This window comes from Salmo salar, chromosome 10 (assembly GCF_965601325.2).
Source record: "Salmo salar chromosome 10, fSalSal1, whole genome shotgun sequence".
In the NCBI taxonomy this organism is placed as follows: Eukaryota; Metazoa; Chordata; class Actinopteri; order Salmoniformes; family Salmonidae; genus Salmo; species Salmo salar.
Genome location: NC_138300.1, coordinates 102,589,201 through 102,611,149, shown reverse-complemented (window position 1 = coordinate 102,611,149; position 21,949 = coordinate 102,589,201). Strand labels below are relative to the sequence as shown.

Below are 21,949 nucleotides of genomic sequence, written 5' to 3'. Positions count from 1 at the left end.
CTGGCCTCCACAATCACCCAACCTCAACCCAATTGCTATGGTTTGGGATGAGTTGGACCGCAGAGTGAAGGAAAAGCAGCCAGCAAGTGCTAAGCATATGTTGGAACTACTTCAAGACTGTTGAAAAAGCATTCCTCATGAAGCTGGTTGAGAGAATGCCAAGAGTGTGCAAAGCTGTCAAGGCAAAGGGTGGCTAAATTGAAGAATCTCAAATATAAAATATATTTTGATTTGGTTAACACTTTTTCGGTACTACTTGATTCCATATGTTATTTCATAGTTTTGATTTCTTCACTATTATTATACAATGCAGAAAACAGTAAATATAAAGGAAAACCCTTGAATGAGTAGGTGTGTCCAAGCTTTTGACTGGTACTGTATATTAGAAATGCAGGGCACTTTCGGACTTGATCTTTTTCGGAGGGGAGGTTTTTATATGGTGGCGCAGCCAAGTCCACAAGGAGGTGTTGTGCCCCTCTTACATTCTTTGGGGAGAACTCACACTCACACTCCTTCAGAGTACACTAACATCCTTCACACAACTACAACAGACAGACCTCCCTATCCACCCCCCCTCATCTCACTCCCACTCTCTCCTTCTGCCTTTTCTCTCTCAGTTATCTGAATGACCTGGATAGGATAGCCCACGGAGCATACGTACCCACCCAGCAGGATGTGCTGAGGACCAGGGTGAAGACCACCGGCATTGTGGAGACGCACTTCACCTTCAAAGACCTCCACTTCAAGTGAGACACAGTCCCTAGTGTACCCACTCTAAGTGTACCAACCTATCTCAATAGTCTAAGCCAACTCATGACACCCGCTGGGTGTGCGTCACCCTCTATATTCTATAGAGTTCAGTTCAGGGCTGAAGTTTGCTGGCTGTAGTGTTAATGAGTAGTGTGATGTTTGAAAATACTTTGAGTTTTCATGTGTGTTTGCGCATACATGCTAAGTCTGTATTTTATATTTTCTCCCCAGGATGTTTGACGTGGGGGGTCAGAGGTCCGAGAGGAAGAAGTGGATCCACTGCTTTGAGGGAGTCACTGCCATCATCTTCTGTGTGGCGCTGAGTGACTACGACCTGGTGCTGGCCGAGGACGAGGAGATGGTGAGATTCATCCTCCCTCACCCTCATTCTATCTCTCTCAGCCCCTGCTCATCAGTCATTGTTATTGTGTACTCTCCCTCTGTCAAAAAAAAGTATTGTCCCTTGTTCATTTTCATCCTTTCCTCATCCCCCTTCTTCTACACTTTTTCTCATTCTTTGCGCATTTGTCACCCCTTACTGGCGGGTAGGAGCGTTGGGCCAGTAACCGAAAGGTTGCTGGATTGAATCCCCGAGCTGACAAGGTAAAAATCTGTCATTCTGCCCCTGAGTAAGGCAGTTAACCCACTGTTCCCCGGGTGCCGATGACACTGGATGTCGATTTAAGGCAGCCACACGCACCTCTCTGATTCAGAGGAGTTGGATTAAATGCCAAAGATGCATTTAGTTTTACTACTGACTAGGTATCCCCCTTTCCAAGTGATTTCTCGTATAAAACAAGTTTATTGATTTTCACATTTTCCGCCCTTATTGCATCAAAGACAAACTACATAACCGTAGCAACGGTTGTGATATCTGTTATATGCATTTCTAAAAACGTGTGCTGTGTTCTTTATTTCAAATAATGTACTTGTATGGTGTGTTACCCACAACCTGATGAATTTCCCTTCTTGGGAGACTGGGGCTAGCCAAGGGTTGGGCGGTATCCATATTTTCTTATCGTCATACCGTCCTTCTCTCTTCTGGGATTTACGGTATTACCGTTTTAGTACACGAAGGCACTAAAAGTGGGAATAGGCCATTGGGCATATTGTACCAGAATGCTAACAAAATTAGCACAAGTACTAGCGAGTTTCCATAGAGGCTGCTAGCTAAATAGGCTAACGAGCTTTCTCTCATTGTGCTATTTACAAACAAACACCTGACTGGGGCAGCAGGTAGCCTAGTGGTTGACGCATTGGGCCAGTAACCGAAAGGTTGCTGGATCAAATCCCTGAGCTTACAAGGTAAAAATGTGTCATTCTGCCCCTGAACAAGGCAGTTAACCCACTGTTCCCCGGTATGCTGTCATTGTAAATAAGAATTTGTTCTTAACTGACTTCCCTAGTTAAATAAAGGTGAACTAAGCATCATACTGTAAAGTAATCTCCTAATTTATTGCAGGTACTAATTTAAAGTAGCTAAAAATGTATTAATAAACTTCAAAGAAATTGGTTTGAATAAGAAAAATAAAAAAATATATAATCAAAATACCCAGGTATATGGTATACAGTGCCTTGCAAAAGTATTCACCCCCTTGGCGTTTTAGCTATTTTGTTGCATTACAACCTGTAATTTAAATTAGATTTTTATTTGGATTTCATATAATGGACATAGACAAAATAGTCCAAATTGTTGAAGTGAAATTTAAAAAAATAACTTGTTTAAACAATTCTAAAAAATAAAAAACGGAAAAGTGGTGCGTGCATATGTATTCACCCGCTTTGCTATGAAGCCCCTAAATAAGATCTGGTGCAACCAATTACCTTTAGACTTCACATAATTAGTTAGATTGCACACAGGTGGACTTTATTTAAGTGTCACATTATCTCAGTGTGTATATATACACCTGTTCTGAAAGGCCCCAGAGTCTGCAACACATTTTACATTTTAGTCATTTAGCAGATGCTCTTATCCAGAGCGACTTACAGTAGTGAATGCATACATTTCATACATTATTTTTCCCGTACTGGTCCCCCCCGTGGGAATCGAACCCACAACCCTGGCATTGCAAACACCATGCTCTACCAACTGAGCCACACGGGACTACCATTAAGCAAGGGGCACCACCAAGCAAGCGGCACCATGAAGACCAAGGAGCTCTCCAAACAGGTCAGGGACAAAGTTGTGGAGAACTACAGATCAGGGTTGGGTTATAAAAAAATAACAAACTTTGAACATCCCATGGAGCACCATTAAATCCATTATTAAAAAATGGAAAGAATATGGCACCACAACAAACCTGCCAAATGAGGGCTGCCCACCAAAAACTCATGGACCAGGCAAGGAGGGCATTAATCAGAGTGGAAACAAACAGACCCAAGATAACCCAGAAGGAGCTGCAAAGCTCCACAGCAGAGATTGGAGTATTTGTCCAGAAGACCACTTTAAGCCGTACACTCCACAGACCTGGGCTTTATGGAAGAGTGGCCGGAAAAAAAGCCGTTGCCTAAAGAAAGAAAAAAGCAAAGACGTTTGGTGTTTTCCAAAAGGCATGTGGGAGACTCCCCAAACATATGGAAGAAGGTACTCTGGACAGAAGAGACAAATTGAGCTTTTTGGCCATCAAGAAAAACACTGTCTGGCGCAAACCCAACACCTCATCACCCCGAGAACGCCATCCCAGCATCATGCTGTGGGGATGTTTTTCATCGGCAGGGACTGGGAAACTGGTCAGAAATTGAAGGAATGATGGATGGCGCTAAATACAGGGAAATTCTTGAGGAAACCTGTTTCAATCTTCCAGAGATTTGAGACTGGGACGGAGGTTCACCTTCCAGCAGGACAATGACCCTAAGCATACTGCTAAAGCAACATTCGAGTGGTTTAAGGAGAAACATTTAAACATCTTGGAATGGCCTAGTCAAAGCCCAGACCTCAATCCAATTGAGAATCTGTGGTATGTTTAAATGATTGCTGTACACCAGTGGAACCCATCCAACTTGAAGGAGCTGGAGAAGTTTTGCCTTGAAGAATGGGCAAAAACGCTGTAAGGAAATAAAATAGGAAAAATGCCAAGGGGGTGAATACTTTCGCAAGCCACTGTATACGGTACACTGTCCAAGCCTAGACTAGCCTGCCTGGTCCCAGATCTGTTTGTGCTGTCTTGCCAATACAATGGTCATTTTCACGGCAAGTCGGCTCAAACAGATCTGGGACCAGGCTATAATGGGACCACTGGACATGTAACTAAAAGCATTGTGTGGTTGTCTTTCTGTCCCTCAGAACCGGATGCATGAGAGCATGAAGCTGTTTGACTCCATCTGCAACAACAAGTGGTTCACAGACACCTCCATCATCCTTTTCCTCAACAAGAAGGATCTGTTCGAGGAGAAGATCAAGAAGAGTCCTCTCACTATCTGTTACCCGGAGTACACAGGTAAGAAACACACACCATCTGTTACCCTATCTACAAATAATCTTGAATTCCAAATTCTGGTGAATCTGAAGTCTTGCTCAGGTCAATCGACTCGGAACACACAGGGCGTTCCAAGTCGTCTTAATTGCAGTCGCGTTGTGCAGATTATTAGATCTCGCAACACCTGGAAAAGTGTTTAACCTGTTGGGGATAGGGGGCAGTATTTACACGGCCAGATAAAAAACGTACCCGATTTAACCTCTATGGGCTAGGTGGGACGCAAGCGTCCCACCCGTGGTGCACTCCATCAACAGCAGGTGCATTTCAAGAGCGGCAAATTTGAATCCAAATAAATGTCAAAATTCACATTTTTCAAACATACAACTATTTTACACCCTTTGAAAGATAAACATCTCCTTAATCTAACCACGTTTTACGATTTCAAAAAGGTTTTACGGCGAAAGCATAAATTTAGAGTATGTTAGGACAGTACATTTACAAGAGTTGTGTGTAATGTTGTGCAAATTCAAAGACAGGCGTCACCAAAACCATAAAATCAGCTATAATTATGCACTAACCTTTTACAATCTCCAACAGATGACACTCCTAGGACATTGGGTTAGACAATGCATGCATTTTTAGTTCTATCAAGTTCATATTTATATCCAAAAACAGCGTTTTACTGTGGCGTTGATGTTCAGGAAATCGTTTCCCTCCAATAACCGGCATTCAAGTCAGCACCACAAATTAAATAATTAAAATTAGAAAACATTGGTAAAATATTATATTGTCATTTAAAGAATTATAGATTTACATCTCTTGAACGCAATCAACTTGCCAGATTTAAAAATAACCTTACTGGGAAATCACACTTTGCAATAATCTGAGCACTGCGCCCAGAAAAATACGCGTTGCGATACAGACTAGCCGCCATGTTGGGGAGATCTAAAATCGAAAATACTATGTAAATAATCCATTACCTTTGATTCTCTTCATCAGATGTCACTTCCAGGTATCACAGGTCCATAACGAATGTAGTTTTGTTCAAAAAAGCTCATCATTTATGTCCAAAAATCTCCGTCTTGTTAGCACATGATCTAAGCCCGCCGGACTTCACTTCATGAACGAGGGGAAAAAATATATTTGCGTTCGTTCAAACATGTCAAACGTTGTATAGCATAAATCATTAGGGCCTTTTTTAACCAGAACATGAATAATATTCAAGGTGGACGAATGCATTCTCTTTTATAACGTATTGGAACGAGGGTACCCAACATGAACTCGCGTGCCAGGTGTCTAATGGGCCATCATCGTTCCATGGCTCTTGTTCGGTCAGATCTCCCTCCAGAAGACTCGAGACACTTTGTAAAGGCTGGTGACATCTAGTGGAAGCAATAGGAAGTGCCAAAATATTCCTCAGCCCCTGTGTTTTTCAATGGCATAGGTTTAAAGGTAATACAACACATCAGGTATCCACTTCCTGTCAGAATCTGTCTCAGGGTTTTGCCTGCCAAATGAGTTCTGTTATACTCACAGACACCATTCAAACAGTTTTAGAAACTTTAGGGTGTTTTCTATCCATATATAATAAGTATATGCATATTCTAGTTACTGGGTAGGATTAGTAACCAGATTAAATCGGGTAAAAAAAAATTATCCAGCCGTGCAAATACTGCCCCCTAGCCCTAACAGGTTAATCTGGTTACTACTCCTGCTCAGTAACTAGAATATGCATATAATTATTGTCTTTGGATAGAAAACACCCTAAAGTTTCTAAAACTGTTTGAATGGTGTCTGTGAGTATAACAGAACTCATATGGCAGGCAAAAACCTGAGAAGATTCTGAACAGGAAGTGGCCTGTCTGACAAGTTGTTGTTCATCTTGGCTCTTTTTATTGAAGACTGAGGATCTTTGCTGTAACGTGACACTTCCTACGGCTCCCATAGGCTCTCAGAACCCGGGAAAAAGCTGAATGATATCGAGGCAGCCCCAGGCTGAAACACATTAGCGCGTTTGGATAGTGGCCTGTCAGAGGACCATTAGACTGGGGCTCGGGCACGAGATGTTTTTATTTTCCCTCTCTTTGAACGAAAACCACCACTCCCGGTCGGAATATTATCGCTTTTTTACGAGAAAAATGGCATAAAAATTGATTTTAAACAGCGGTTTACATGCTTCGAAGTACGGTAATGGAATATTTAGATTTTTTTGGTCACGAAATGCGCCATGCTCGTCACCCTTCTTTACCATTCGGATAGTGTCTTGAACGCACGAACAAAACCCGCTATTTGGATATAACAATGGATTATTTGGGACCAAACCAACATTTGTTATTGAAGTAGAAGTCCTGGGAGTGCATTCTGACGAAGAACAGCAAAGGTAATAACATTTTTCTTATAGTAAATCTGACTTTGGTGAGTGCTAAACTTGCTGGGTGTCTAAATAGCTAGCCCTGTAATGCCGGGCTATCTACTGAGAATATTGCAAAATGTACTTTCACCGAAAAGCTATTTTAAAATCGAACATAGCGAGTGCATAGAGGAGTTCTGTATCTATAATTCTTAAAATAATTGTTATGTTTTTTTATCGTGAGTAATTTAGTAAATTCACCGGCAGTGTTCGGTGGGAATGCTAGTCACATGCTAGTCACATGCTAATGTAAAAAGCTGTTTTTTGATATAAATATGAACTTGATTGAACAAAACATGCATGTATTGTATAACATAATGTCCTAGGGTTGTCATCTGATGAAGATCATCAAAGGTTAGTGCTGCATTTAGCTGTGGTTTGGGTTTATGTGACATTATATGCTAGCTTGAAAAATGGGTGTCTGATTATTTCTGGCTCGGTACTCTGCTGACATAATCTAATGTTTTGCTTTCGTTGTAAAGCCTTTTTGAAATCGGACAGTGTGGTTAGATTAACGCGAGTCTTGTCTTTAAAATGGTGTAAAATAGTCATATGTTTGAGAAATTGAAGTAATAGCATTTCTAAGGTATTTGAATATCGCGCCACGGGATTACACTGGCTGTTGAGTAGGTGGGACGCAAGCGTCCCGCCTAGCCCAGAGAGGTTAACATCTCAGGAACTCCTAATGGTGAAGGAAAAACAAACGACCTAATGTTATAGGTATTTCTCTCTCTCCTTGCCCCGTCTCTCCCAGGTTCCAACACGTACGAGGAGGCGGCGGCCTACATCCAGTGTCAGTTTGAGGACCTGAACAAGAGGAAGGACACCAAGGAGATCTACACCCACTTCACCTGTGCCACCGACACCAAGAATGTGCAGTTTGTCTTCGACGCAGTCACCGACGTCATCATCAAGAACAACCTGAAGGACTGTGGCCTCTTCTAGGGTAGGCAAAACATAATTATAAACTGGGTGGTTCGGCCCTGAATGCTGATTGGCTGACAGCTGTATATCAGACCGTATACAACAGGTATGACAAAATATTTGTTTTTACTGCTCTAATTACTTTGGTAACCAGTTTATAATAGCAGAAAGGCATTTATAACATTCGCGACGTGATGCGTCGTGCCTAAGAACAGCCCTTAACTGTGGTATATTGGCTATATACCACAAACCCCCGAGGTGCCTTATTGCTTAAATATAACTTGGCGTGTATAACGTAATGTTATAAATACTCTGTTCCTAAAAGGCAATTAATTACATGCAGTAATACCAGAAAGGTTGTAATAAAGGTCCTGAACAGTCAATATGTTTTTCATGAAATTTGATGATACTTGGAAGACACCAGATCAAAGTAGAACTACCAAAGTATGAAAAATTACTGTTGCCGCTACACTGATAAAGTTTGATCATAAAGTTACTGGTTCCCTACCCCATGTCCAACACTTGGAATAAGTACCGCCTTGTAACCAACATCGCAGAAGGCGTGTTTGCAAAGGGGCGTGGTTTACATAGCTAGTAGCTAGTATACTGGTTCCAAAATTTGACTTCAGCATGTCAGCAAATATAATTACAGGTTTCCTCTACTCATCTACAGTACCTTCAGAAAGTATTCACACCTCTTGACCTTTTCCTTATTTTGTTACTACAGCCTGAATTACATTTAGATTTTGTCACTGGCCAACACACAAATACCCCATAATGTCAAAGTGTAATGATGTTTTTAGAACTTTGTACAAATTAACAAATGTACAGCGGAAATGTCTTGAGTCAAATTTGCTTAACAAGTCACATAAGTTGCATGGACTTTCTGTGTGAAATAGTGTTTAACATAATTTTTCAATTACTTTTTCTGTACCCCACACATAGAATTGCCTATAAAGTCCCTCAGTCGAGCAGTGAATTTCAAACACAGATTCAACCACAAAGACCAGGGAGATTTTCCAATGCCTCGCAAAGAAAGGCACCTATTGGTAGATGTTTTTTTTTTTTTTTTTTTAAGCAGACGTTGAATATCCCTTTGAGCATGGTGACGCAATTAATTACACTTTGGATGGTGTATCAATACACCTGGTCACTACAAAGATACAGGTGTCCTTCCTAACTCAGTTGCCGGAAAGGAAGGAAAACGCTCAGGGATTTCCCCATGAGGCCAATGTTGACTTTGAAACAGAGTTTAATGGCTGTGATAAGGTGCATTAGCATCCTCTCCTTCCGTTCCCTCCCGGCTCAATGGTCGTTCGATTACCCTTGGAGCTTTGGTGCAGTGGTTTAGATGTTACCACGTGGTGCTTCCTTCCACCTGTTCGTGTTGCTAGGTCCACCTTGTAGGGACCCTCTCGCCTTGGCTTGTTCCACTTCCTCCGGAACACTCGGATGTAGACCTGGTCCCTTGGGATCACCGGACGGGGAACCTATGGTCTTGGTTCAGGTTTTCACCTTCTTTCCGTGAGGTTTAAAAACTCAGAGACTTATGGCCTCTGTATGGTGTGATCATAGAACAATCTTATTTCTATCTCTCATCCATCACACAACAGAATGACATTCCAGCTGAAGCTGGTGACTTCCTTCACTTCAGCTGAGCTGCTTTTAGTTTCTCCACTTTCTCCTCCTGGTTCCTAAGAGTGATAGCACAAGACTTGCAAAGCAACGAGAAACACAAAACATAACGGTATTAACAATGTGATAATAATTATATATGCATAATTATATATGCATGAAAACCAAAGTCTGAGACCATGACAATTCCCACTCTCTCTTCACCTGACTCTATGCCTCCAGGATACCTTTCTGCTGGACTCCACAAAAATGAAAGCCCTATAAAGCTTCCTCATGCTTTCGCCCAGTCTTCCCCTTTTCGCCCCCAGGTTCCGAGAGGTGTTCCCAAGCCATGTCATTTTCACTTTGTTCTCCTTCATTGCCACTTGATAGGCACGTGACCTGATAGGCAAGTGCGTATCCCTAATCAACTCTACATCCTCTTGAGGTAACTCAGCACTGTATATGCTTTCACATCAATGTCTTCAAAATGTTTAGAGTACAATACCCCAACATCTATCCTCTTTCATATGATGCATTAACCAATAAAGCAGCTAACCCAACCCAACTATGATAAAGTAGCTCCTAGACCCAACCCATTTGCATGTTTACAGTGGAATCTAGTCTCTCTTTTTAGCTCCGCTTCCTCTGTCATGGTGTCTTCAAGCTCACCCATTATGCCACTGGACCTCACTTCTCGTGAGAACTATGCACCCAACGAAGAGAGACATGATGATCTTTACCGCTGCAGGTGCTGTAAGGAGTACTGTGTGTGGACCAGACCAATGCTGTCCCAATACCAACCCCACAACATGCCACCCCGTGCTTCACGGTTGGGATGGTGTTCTTCGGCTTGCAAGCATCCCCCTTTTTTCTCCAAACATAACGATGGTCATTATGGCCAAACGGTTCTCTTTTTGTTTCATCAGACCAGAGGACATTTCTCCAAAAAGTACAATCTTTGTCCCCATGTGCAGTTGCAAACTGTAGTCTGGCTTTTTATGGCGATTTTAGAGCAGTGACTTCTTTGCTGAGCGGCTTTTCAGGTTATGTCGATATAGGACTCGTTTTACTGTGGATATAGATACTTTTGTACCCGTTTCCTCCAGCATCTTCACAAGGTCCTTTGCTGTTGTTCTGGGATTGATTAGCACTTTTCGCACCAAAGTACGTTCATCTCTAGGAGACAGAACACGTCTCCTTCCTGAGCGGTATGACGGCTGCGTGGTCCCATGGTGTTTATACTTCCGTACTATTGTTTGTACAGATGAACGTGGTATCTTCAGGCGTTTGGAAATTGCTCCCAAGGATGAACCAGACTTGTGGAGGTCTACAATTTTTTTCTGAGGTCTTGGCTGATTTCTTTTGATTTTCCCATGATGTCAAGCAAAGAGGCACTGAGTTTGAAGGTAGGCCTTGAAATGCATCCACAGGTACACCTCCAATTGAGTCAAATGATGTCAGTTAGCCTATCAGAAGCTTCTAAAGCCATGACATAATTTTCTGGAATTTTCCAAGCTGTGTAAAGGCACAGTCAATTTAGTGTATGTAAACATCTGACCCACTGGAATTGTGATACAGTGAAATAATCTGTCTGTAAACAATTGTTGGAAAAATGACTTGTCATACACAAAGTAGATGTCCTAATCGATTTGCCAAAACTATAGTTTGTTAACCTCTTACATCTAGACGTTCCGCTAGCGGAACACCTGCTCCAATATCCAATGATGGGCGTGGCGCGAATTACAAATTCCTCAAAAATACAAAAACTTCAATTTTTCAAACATATGACTATTTCACAGCATTTTAAAGACGATACTCTCCTTTATCTAACCACACTGTCCGATTTCAAAAAGGCTTCACAACGAAAGCAAAACATTAGATTATGTCAGCAGAGTACCTAGCCAGAAATAATCAGACACCCATTTTTCAAGCTAGCATATAATGTCACATACACCCAAACCACAGCTAAATGCAGCACTAACCTTTGATGATCTTCATCAGATGACACACCTAGGACATTATGTTATACAATACATGCATGTTTTGTTCAATCAAGTTCATATTTATATCAAAAACCAAGTTTTTGTATTTTTGAGGTATTTGAATATCGCGCCACGGGATTACACCTCTAGCCCATAGAGGTTAAAATCAATTTTTATGCCATTTTTCTCGTAAAAAAGCGATAATATTCCGACCGGGAAAGCGTGTTTACGTTCAAAGAGAGAGAAAATAAAAACATGGGGTCGCCTCGTGCACGCGCCTCAGTGTCATTGTCCTCTGATAGATTCTGAGTTCAGAGCTCAGCCATCAAAGCAAGCTATACAGTTACCCGCCAAGTTCTGGAGTCAACTAAACTCAGAATTAGTATTATAAATCTTCATTTACCTTTGCTGATCTTCGTCGGAATGCACTCCCAGCACTCCCATTTCCACAAGAAATGTTTTTTTTGTTCGAAAAACTCCATATCACTAATCCAAAGGCGAGCATAAAACCAGAGACAAAAAGTCAAAATGTTCCATTACCGTTCGTAGAAACATGTCAAACGATGTTTACAATCAATCCTTAGGGTCTTTTTAACATAAATCTTCGATAATATTCCAACCGGACAATAGCGTATTCATTACAGAGGAAAAAGGACGCCTGTGTGCTCGCGCAGTAAACAACTTGTTGGTCCCAGGCTTGAGACAGCGCCTATTCTCTGCCCAGTAACAGTAGAAGCATGAAAAAAGGTTCTAAAGACTGTTGACATCTAGTGGAAGCCTTAGGAAGTGCAAAATGACCCCACAGACACTGTAGTTTGAATAGGGATTAGATAGAAAAACTACAAGTCACTGCCTGGTTGGATTTTTTTCTCAGGTTTTTGCCTGCCCTATGAGTTCTGTTATACTCGCAGACATCATTCAAACAGTTTTAGAAACTTCAGAGTGTTTTCTATCCAAATCTATTAATAATATGCATATCTTAGTTTCTGGGAGTGAGTAGCAGGCAGTTTACTGTGGGCACGTCAGTCATCCAAGCTACTCAATACTGCCACCATCCATAAGAAGTTAATAACATGTCTATGACAAATGTCAAAGAGCATAACATACTGTTACTACTAAAACCCTTTTCAAAATTAGTTCATACTGTCTTATTTTACTGGCGATCTCTCGGAAGAGTTACCAGATCAGAAAGTTATCACCCTAACCACTCGCAGAAATCCCACACTCCATAAATCCCAATCTGGTGAAATTTGTATGGAAACAAAAAAAATTAAATCAGCAAATCACATGACACACTCCATTTGGAGTAACTGTCATCCCTTAACGTGTATCTTTTCTTCTATATGCAGACTGAACAAAGTACATTTGTAGATTTACCCAAAGACCGGGACCCCAGGAAACTGGTAATTCTTCCCTTTGAGCACATGATTCAAAAACATGTTAAATCAAAAATAAACTAATTTGAATAACTAATCAACTTAGAATTACAACAGTAATGGTACAATTTTAATATAGACTGGTGTTTCTCATTCATTTTATAATTACATCCCACCTGTTCCTGTCATTTCTAGTGAGATTGATCAGGCCTCACCAGAGAATCAGGATACAGAGCATTCGACCTCATTAAAATATTTTGTCTCCCTTTCCCTGACCTTCCGAAAGCATTTCCATCCTTGTGCATACCCAATTTAAAACTGAATTGAAAAAAAACCCATCCAAAATAAATCCCACAGTATTAACACCACTCATTCATATTTATAACCGGGAAATGTTGTGCGCATGCTGGTGTGTGTGTGTGTGTGTGTGTGTGTGTTTGTTAAACCATATGGCAAAAGCAAACAAAATGCCAGGCCTTATTTAATTTGTTAACTTCTCTTTATCACCTAATCCGGATACCTTTTATACCTATAAAACTGCCAAATTTCACTAACTGCTCTCCCAAGACCATAGCCTCAGGAAACATTTCAAAAAGAGATAATGAAACCCCTCTTCTGGAAAAGAAAATGTAAATTTCATTAGCATTCACTATGCTACATCTTAATCAGCAATCCCAAAGTATTATTTATAAACCAAACATCCTTACTCCAATCATTAAATGTTTGTTTTTAATCCACCCCATTCTTTATTTAGCATGTACTACCCTTAGACACAATTCACTCCCATATGGTATTATATGATTGGTCTCTCTCTTCCGTAACCATGTACAATTATCCTGGTATCTTTACTAGACCAAGTTCAATCAACATATGTAATAGCTGTTTCACCTTAGATTGTTCCTGCTAAACTTTCTAAATGTAATACTTTTTCCTGTCGCAAATGTAGTCAATTTCTCAGCTTAAAGAATCAGTGATATTTGATCCCAGGCATCTAATAAAAAGTTGTTTGAAACATTAGTCTCCTATGGCTCGCTTAATTACCATACCTACTGTATTGGACTTCCATCAGTCCTGGATGCAAGAATCCTACTCAAGACACATCAGATGATACAGTGTTCCATTAAGTGGAATCGACCCCATCTAAAATAAACAATCCCAGAACCCCTTTCCGGTAATCCTATCAGTTTAACCTGTTGCATTAATTTAGTAAAATACAAAACTGTTGTTTAACAAATGTAGAACCTTTTTAAAAAGCTGGTGTTATCTTATCAGCTTAATAGTCAATACTTATTTCATTCTACTTTTATTGACACTGTTCTACATAATTTTAGAATACATTCAATTCCTGCTCAAATTCACTGGTGTTACCTAACTATAAAACCAAGCAACAACAATCAAACTTTCAAATAATGTTTCTCATACCGCTACTTAAAATGTCCCACTACCTGCTTGCTTTCAACCGCAGCTAATCCTTTTTTACAATCTCAAGGCTCAATCCCTCTACTCATCAATTAACCTTGTATTGAAACCTCAGCTTTTCAAATTACTAAAATATCGCATCATTAGTGCTATAAAAAAACACTAACATATTACTATTCACATACTGTCAACACTCATTATGTTTACATCAATCTTCCTCATCAATATGACTATTTTTTATCACTAACCACTGCTTCACACTCATTAAACATCTGCTATTTTAAGATTAACTTGTAATGCCAAAATATAGAAAATACATAAACCAATTTTTTTATCAATCCAAACAATTCAACTTCTAAATTCTTCCTTTCCAATTGACTAACTCTCCTTTGTTACCTTCCCTAGTCTACATCTCTTCCCTTAAACTCAGAAATCTCTACAATCTTAACCATACTCCACCTCTTTCCACTAACGTTACTTTACTAAGTGAACAATTTTTCTTTAATTATAGTCAAAACAACAACTTCTGTTCACAGGGAGGCCACGTTAATTACTCTGATCTCTTCCTCCCTTTCATCAATTCAATAAATATTTTTTAGAATAAAACAAAATAAAGTCTCACGAGTTTCAAACTACTAGGGTTTTCTTCTTGAGTTGCATGGTTCTCAAAACCACCAAATATGTTCTCTTGTTTCGCCGCTTGTACTTTACCATAGCTATAATTCCATGTGACCCTGCTCTACCACATAGTTTACTAATGTGGCGATGTTTGGCATATGAGTTTCTTCGTCTTTTTATGCCAATAACAAATACACTACCTTAGATATTGTATCAACACAGAACCCTCAAATCTACAACTTTTTTGCAATTGTTTGAATGCGGCGTTCAAAGAGACAATTTTTAACATCATTCGTGCTCTCGCCCATATATACTGCCCATGTTAATGTTACCTAATATCCACTGTCCTTGATTCTCTGAAGGATTACTCAACCCTGCTCTGCTAAGAAGCTGTGTTGATCCAAACTCTGATGCATACCGTAATTTCCGCACTATTAAGCGCACCTGAATATAAGCCGCACCCACTGAATTTGAAAAAATATATATATATTTTCAACATAAATAAGCCGCACATGTCTATAAGCCGCAGGTGCCTACCGGTACATTGAAACAAATTAACTTTACACAGGCTTTAACGAAACACGGCTTGTAACAAAAATAAATAGGCTTTAACGAAACACGGCTTGTAACAAAAAATAAAAAATTTGCAGTAAGCTTTAGTTGTCTTTTTGCACTGAGTCAATTCCTCACGCTGCTGTTTCCAACGTCTTATCATCGACTCATTAAGACCAAGCTCCCGTGCAGCAGCTCTATTTCCTTTTCCAACAGCCAGGTCAATCGCCTTCAACTTGAAAGCTGCATCATATGCATTTCTCCGTGTCTTTGCCATGATGAGGGTGACAAAATGACTACCGTAATCAGAATGATGGGAAGTTCGAGAGCGCTCGATTTAATCTAAACAGTAAACAAAAAAGTTGTTTGACCTTAACTCGTTCGGCAATTTCATTGGTCTAATGAAAGCTTCATGCCGGCAAAAAACTGAGCACGTCACAATGTGTTTTTTGGGGGGGAGAAAAAAAATTGAAAGCGGGAAAAATCCATATATTAGCCGCGTCATTGTTTAAGCCACGAGGTTCAAAGCTGGGAAAAATGTTGCGCCTTATAATCCGGAATTTACGGTAATTATTTTCTTGAACCAAGGCAGTCAAGCACCTAAGCTAACTGGCTAAAGTTGGCTAGCTAATTTAGCTATCGCTACTTCCAGACATAAACAAGAGAATACATCTTCACTCTCCATTCTACTCACCTCGCAGAGCTGGTTAGGCTCTTTACTTTGTTTGTTAAAAACGTTGCTGACTAACTGTGCTGCTGGCAATAATTCAAATTACGTTATTTCCCCTGACGCTTACTGACACCGGCCATATTCAACCCGGCTTTGAGCATTTGTAAATTCATCAGTTATTCTGCACTCTGGTTCATCCAAGCTAGTGCTTTGAAATCCGAACAAAATAGCCTGAGCGATTCTACCAAGTACCCCATTCAACAGTATCCATACTCAAATAGTGCGGTTCGTGCACTTACGCTGATAGAACACTAACTTCAATACGCTGGTATATTGAGCTTTTGATTTTGGTTTTATGGGATTGTGCCAAGTCATAATTGCCTCCCTGAATTCTTTATTTGATTTGAATTCTCCGTCAGCAGGGAAATGTTGCCCAATATTATCCAGTTTGCTCAATTCTTCCCATATTTGAGCCGAATTGGTAGAATTGTCATGCGCTTCTTTCAGCGACTCCATGGCTTTTTAAAATCCTCTAGCTCCATATTAAAGAGAAAAACAGGCCATTTGTCAACATATGAATAGTTATTGTTCCCAAACTTCTCCCTGCTGTGTCTAGGGTGTTTTAGATTTCTTCACTCCCTAGTTTTGTTTTATTGTGCTATTCACTTTATTAAAACCACTCTCTTTCTCTTGTTCTTAGATTTCTCCCTACAGGTCCAGGGCTAAATCTTTCTAAAAGTCTGTTTAATCCCTGGAGGGCTTGACCACAACCTAGTCCCTCCAATTTTTATCCACGTTATTTTTCTTTCTCTGATTATTGTACTCGGTCTATTGGTTATTGCCCCTGTCTCTAGGTTTTTTAAATTGTGCTTTCTTTTTGAGTATATTCTTACTTCAAATGTTCCAATTTCTATATTTCTCTGTACTGTATATTCTTCTACCTTGCAACACAATATGCAATTTTTAATGGCCTTACCAGGCAATCGCTGATGTCGTCTTGACATTTATTACTATTTTACTATAATGTTCATGTATTTTTTTGTATTTATCTTAACTATTCAAACCTTTAGTATCATATTACTTCAGTGGTTATTCATGTACCATTCACAGTCCACTCCTTTAGTGTGGGACTGGGTGCATCCTCCCTACCAGGTTACACTTTAAGCAACGGTTCGGGAGAGGTGCGCATTCCCTTCCCCACCAACAGCAGAGAACTTACACACTCACTTTCACACACCTCTTACGCTTTCCTAAGCAACCTGATAATACAGGGTTTTACCTGTCGATACATTTACCCTAGAGCGGTATCCACACATTTATTTTCCTGTCTGAGCAGTCCTCAATTAATTTATAAAGCAGTAACCACAGATTTATTTTCCTGTCTGAGCAGTCCTCAATTAATTTATAAAGTGGATTCCACAGGAAAAGAAATCTCTCTACGCAGGCTTTATTAATTAATTTATATATCATTTTATTTGACCATGCAGATAGACTTGACACTTCAAACTAGATTGTACAGAACAGTCAATAGGGCAGACAGATTACCTGAACGAGACTGAACAACCATCCCAGATGAGCGACTGAGCGAGCTGGATGACTTGAATGACCCACCCAACTCGGACTGACTGAATAAGATGAATGGGTTGCGTTTTGTGCGCAAACTCAAACGGGTCTAAACAAATAAGTCCAGTCACACTGAATCAGACAACACAGTCACAACTCAAAACAGACTGAACAAACTGGTCAGATGAACTGCCTGAACAAATTAGTGAATAACCCCACTCAACTGAGCCTGTCAAGACAGATGAAGCACATAAATCTCCTTCTGCAGTGGTCACACACCAATTACTATCCTCTGTTGCAACCCTCAAAGCTTTTTATCCCCTCATTATATTGCATGTATTTCATTGAACCCAAAAGCTCCCAATATTTATTTGGTTCGTCAAATTTGGAGGGACCCACTTGGTGACCTACCGCTGAGGCAGGTCCCCAGAGCGAACCACACAAACTCTATACTATAGGCAAGCCTGTTGCTTACCTTTTGTTATCAAGTGGCCATTTTATCTCTGGTCCCTTTTTGCCACTCCTGGCAAGCTCGCCATTTGTCGTGGAAATATTGTCAATAATATTTCTCAAATACCGGAGTCTGAGTTCAATTAGACTTTATTACAAAGTAATATAAGCCGAGCTGGTTCATGAAGTAACTCCGTTTCCAGCCTTGGCACACACTTTTTATACAGGTTTCATCCTTACGTCTCACACATAGTAACTCTTCTTTATGTTAATGATTCATCCCCTATGGCATTTAGCCACCATTATCTTTTTGCCTTGCACAAATTGTAGTTTGGTTTCACATTAGGGCATAGAAACATTATGCCATAGCAATGGTACAAAAATAACCAGACATGCCCACTCCCTAGACAGGTGCATGTCCAATGGTGTCTAATGACCTAGACATACACACACAGAGTGCACTTATCCTGCTGACTACTACGAAATGTATAATGGGTACATATGTACTGGAAAATGTCCAATAATGGGTGAGGAAAAAATACAATGTATTCCATTTAGAATTCAGGCTGTAACACAACACATTGTTGTACTTTTTACCCCCTTTTTCTCCCCACTTTCGTGATATCCAATTGGTAGATTGTCTTGTCCCATCGCTGTAACTCCCGTACGGACTAGGGAGAGGCAAAGGTCGAAAGCCATGCGTCCTCTGAAACACGACCCAGCCAAGCTGCACTGCTTCTTGACACCCTGCTCGCTTAACCCGGAAGCCAGCCGCACCAATTTGTCAGAGGAAACACAGTACACTGGCGACCGAAGTCGGCATGCACTGCGCCCGCCATTGCTAGAGCGCGATGGGACAAGGACATCCTGGCTGGCCAAACCCTCCCCTAACCCAGGCGACGCTGAGCCGATTGTGCGCCACCTCATGAGTCTTCCGGTCGCGGCCGTCTGCGACACAACCTGGTATCAAACCCGGATCTGTAGTGATGCATCTAGCACTGCGATGCAGTGCCTTAGACCGCTGCACCATGAATACTTTTCTGAAGGCCCTGTAAGGCAAATATACTTATAGGTTTCCGCTTTCATCTGTGTCAGGTGTTCGCTAGGTCATCAGCCTGCATGGAACAAAAGCGGGGGAAGGGTTTCTCAAAACTCTGACGCAGTTGCCATGTCATTACATCATGAGACATGTAAAACGGGAGACTCCTATAATCTTCTTGACATTATTGATAGTCATGATATATTAATATTGTCTGACAGTCAATACACTGTATATATGTAATGTACCCTGACTTCACCCTGCAAATTTGATGAGCTAGCTAGCATGATAAACAGTGCTGACAATTCCATTTGGGCTACATAGCAAAATGATATAGCCAACATTTTGATTATATTGATGCTGTTACAATAACCAAACAGTTGGATAAACAAATCATTTGTTAAACCTTATGTGATGTATGACAGAATTGGATGATGCATGCAATTTTGTTTGTTGCTTTGTGTATCAGCAAATTTGCTTGAAATAATCTCACTGCGATACTGCTCACCATAGGTGTTTTCAAAGAACTGTCAGAGAAGGTGAGCTCTCCACCCACTCAGCCTTTTAGTTCCCTGCCCACTCAGTCTTTCTTTTCAGACTTCCTGGTAATTTGACATACGAGAAAGTCGTAAAAAAAAAAGAATTTGAGCATTTTTATTGGGGGAAAATATTGTGGGTGATTGTTTCGGTCACTCAAAAGGCTATTTTACGTGGGAATCGAAATAACTGTTCGGGACCTTTTTAAGACTTTCTAGAGTCAGGCCTGGACAGATGCTCAATTACCCAGATGCCCAAATAAACCCCCCTAACCTGGTGTGAATGTCTGAAGAGATTGTATTGGCATTATGATAAGGCACCTAGCATATCAGAGGTGTTATCTAAACATTTTGTTTTACCCTCTTTCTGTACAGGCAGTGTGGTGGCCAGTGCGCTCAGTGACTTTCTTGGGGACGTCTGTGACTGGAGGGGGGCGGATCATGGACACTTTGTAGAGAACGTCTCTTTTAACCTCTTTATTAACTTATGTTGATCTCTGAAAGGTTTTAAAATGCCTTGTAGAAAACGTTTGTGTAAAATATTTGTACAACTGTCACTAAGGCTGGCGTTTTTCACTGTTTTTAAAATGTTTTTGTTTTAACCGGTCAAGGTTTTTTTGGGGTTTTGTTTCTTCTTATTCTAGGAGAGGAATGGACACTTCTATTTGTAGGTACTTGTGCCTTTGCATGCCTTAGTTGCAGTGTGTTTGTTTTTGTTAGCTAAATTGTAATAGATGTATTTTAGATGTTATAATTAATTACACCACCCTCCCCAAATATTATCTCTACTTGGTTCCAAATATGGTTTCCATGACTGACATCCCAGAATTATTGTGTCCGTGGAAATGATGGAATAGACCAATTTAAGACCAACTTGCTCTCGATAGACCAACTCACTCTGACATACTGAGAGCTGTGTGTGTGTCTTTGTGTGCATGACTGTGTGTGAGTGCCTTTGCTGCATGACTGTATGCTTGAGTGAGTGAGTAGCATGCATGTGCAGCATGCATGAATGTGTGGATATAAATACAAAGGGACTCTTCTTTTTACTTGTCATCCTCTTTCACAGTCTGGTTTTCTGGAACATGTACCAAAAAGGCAACTTTATATTTAATGCGACGTCACATGGTTGGTGTGACATTGCGGATGGTAACATTCCTACACCAAATCATTATTTTAAAGAGAAACTTTGAAAAGAGGATGACGACTACAGCCTTGTAGCAGATGAGAGGACCATAGATATAAAGTGCATAGATGGACAAAGGGAGGTGAATGGGTGGATGTGCACTGTTATGATGTTGACGATAAATTTCATAATGGTTTCAGGTTACATATCCCCCTAACCCCCCCCACCCTTCTGTTTCCATTGGATGGGGACGTTAGTGGACTAATTTCCATTATTTTGCTAATAAAATAAATGCTGTGGTGAAACGATGGCATCATTCAACAATGATGGCTTCAATTTCTTTCTTGTGATGATTTTGGACTAATGTTTGTATTTTTCTGTCACCTTTGGCTTGCAACATTGACACTACATGCCAACACGCACAAACACTCATGCATACATGTGGGTTTACACGTGCTCAAACATTGTTCACCTGACAAAACGGGTCAAACTCATGCTCCTTGCCCTTACCTGTGACATCACTCCAGGTATCCATGGCAATGGACTGACTGGAGGTTCATCTAATTTGCAATGGACAATACATGTGGTAACTTAAATTATACCAATAAGACATGCATATTAAAGGTTTGTAAGTAGTAACATTGATTCATGACGTGTATTCACAACTCATTCTAGTTCATGATGGACTGTCTAGACGGGCAGCCCAATTTTGATATTTTTTCCACAATTGTTCTTTTGACCAATCATATCTGATCTTTTCACATCGTCATGTTCAAAGCTGATCTGATTGGTCAAAAGACCAATTAGTGAGGGAAAAAAATCTGTGTAGTTGAATAGCTGGCTCACAGCACCCTCTACAGGTAATGAGTGTGTAATAGTCTTGCTTCTGTCCCTCTCCTTGCCCCAACCCGGGTTCGAATCAGGGACCCTATAAACATATCAAATCAAAGTTTATTGAACCTATTGTTCACCTTACAGTGAAATGCTTACTTACAGGCTCTAACCAATAGTGCAAATAAGGTATTAGGTGAACAATAGGTAAGTGAAGAAATAAAAACAACAGAAAGACAGGCTATAAAAGTAGCGAGGCTACATACAGACACCGGTTAGTTAGGCTGATTGAGGTAGTAGGTACATGTCGATATGGTTAAAGTGACTATGCATATATGATGAACAGAGTAGCAGTAGTGTAAAAAGAGGTGTTGGCGGGTAGCGGGACACAATGCAGATAGCCCGGTTAGCCAATGTGTAGGAGCACTGGTTGGTTGGGTCAATTGAGGTAGTATGTACATGAATGTATAGTTAAAGTGACTATGCATATATGATAAACAGAGAGTAGCAGCAGCGTAAAACAGGTGTTGGGGGGGGCACACAATGCAAATAGTCCGGGTAGCCATTTGATTACCTGTTCAGGAGTCTTATGGCTTGGGGGTAAAAACTGTTGAGAAGCCTTTTTGTCCTAGACTTGGCACTCCGGTACCGCTTGCCATGCGGTAGTAGA

At 40.5% G+C, this 21,949-nt stretch overlaps 1 protein-coding gene across 1 annotated transcript in view; it reads left to right on the top strand.

Annotated features, from left to right (window-relative positions):
- The window catches only part of LOC100380647 (guanine nucleotide-binding protein G(i) subunit alpha-1), a 65,262-nt gene extending 44,490 nt beyond the window's left edge, over positions 1-20,772 (top strand). Inside the window, exons 5-9 of the mRNA XM_014125082.3 lie at positions 618-746; positions 982-1,111; positions 4,034-4,187; positions 7,331-7,522; positions 19,698-20,772. Coding sequence (XP_013980557.1) covers positions 618-746; positions 982-1,111; positions 4,034-4,187; positions 7,331-7,521 — 604 coding nt within the window. The 3' untranslated portion in view covers position 7,522; positions 19,698-20,772. The remainder of the gene's footprint in view (positions 1-617; positions 747-981; positions 1,112-4,033; positions 4,188-7,330; positions 7,523-19,697) is intronic.
- The last annotated feature ends 1,177 nt before the right edge of the window (positions 20,773-21,949 follow it).